At 61.6% G+C, this 718-nt stretch overlaps 1 protein-coding gene across 1 annotated transcript in view; it reads right to left on the bottom strand.

The window, feature by feature from the left end:
- The window catches only part of LOC104510809 (chromosome unknown open reading frame, human C15orf39), a gene marked incomplete at its 5' end in the record, with an annotated part of 12519 nt that overhangs the window by 10393 nt on the left and 1408 nt on the right, over window positions 1-718 (bottom strand). Inside the window, 2 exons of the mRNA XM_010153172.1 lie at window positions 5-423; window positions 499-716. Coding sequence (XP_010151474.1) covers window positions 5-423; window positions 499-716 — 637 coding nt within the window. The remainder of the gene's footprint in view (window positions 1-4; window positions 424-498; window positions 717-718) is intronic.

Here is a 718-nt window from a genome sequence, read left to right as displayed (position 1 = left end):
CAGCAGGTCCGGATAGATGTCGGGGAGCTGTTTGAGCGCCAGGAGCTTCAGCATGCGTGAGGTGCAGCTCTTCAGCTCCAGTTCCCTCAAGTGCCTCTCTTCGGAGAGGGTGGTGGGGCGAAGTTCCACCTTGTGCTCCTGCAGCACTTGGTCAACGGAGGCCCCGGGGAGCTTGGGGAAGAGCTTCTCCTTCACCACATGGATGGGGATGAAGATGGCCCCTGCCCGGACTACGTGAGGGAAAGGACACTTGCGAGCGAACATGAAGGTCTCCAGCTGAGACAGCAGGTTGGTGAGGAGAGTGGCCACATCCTGGAAAGCCAGCCAGATCTCCTTGCCCTTGGTGGGCTTCTGAGGTTCGGGGATCTTGGAGCCATTCTTGGGCTTAGGAGGGGATTTGGGCATCTCCCCAAGCTCCGTGGTCTGCTGAGGTTCGGGGATCTTGGAGCCATTCTTGGGCTTAAGAGGGGATTTGGGCATCTCCCCAAGCTCCTCTGCCGGCTTTGCCTTCTTCAACCACTCCTGCAGGAGCTCCGGGGAGGACCTGGACACCGAGCACGAAATAAGGTCGCAGAGCGAGGTATGCAGGGTGGTGAAATACTGTCCAGCGGAGGTCTGCGGGGCAGGGGCCTCGCACTGCCTGGGCAGCGAGACGTCCTCGCCCGCTGCGCGGGGTGTTTCAGGCAGGGGGGGCTGCTGTGGGTCCAGGCGAGCCCCT

The sequence above is a fragment of the Eurypyga helias genome, unplaced genomic scaffold (genome assembly GCF_000690775.1).
Source record: "Eurypyga helias isolate BGI_N326 unplaced genomic scaffold, ASM69077v1 scaffold20446, whole genome shotgun sequence".
In the NCBI taxonomy this organism is placed as follows: Eukaryota; Metazoa; Chordata; class Aves; order Eurypygiformes; family Eurypygidae; genus Eurypyga; species Eurypyga helias.
This window is presented reverse-complemented; position numbering and strand designations above follow the sequence as displayed.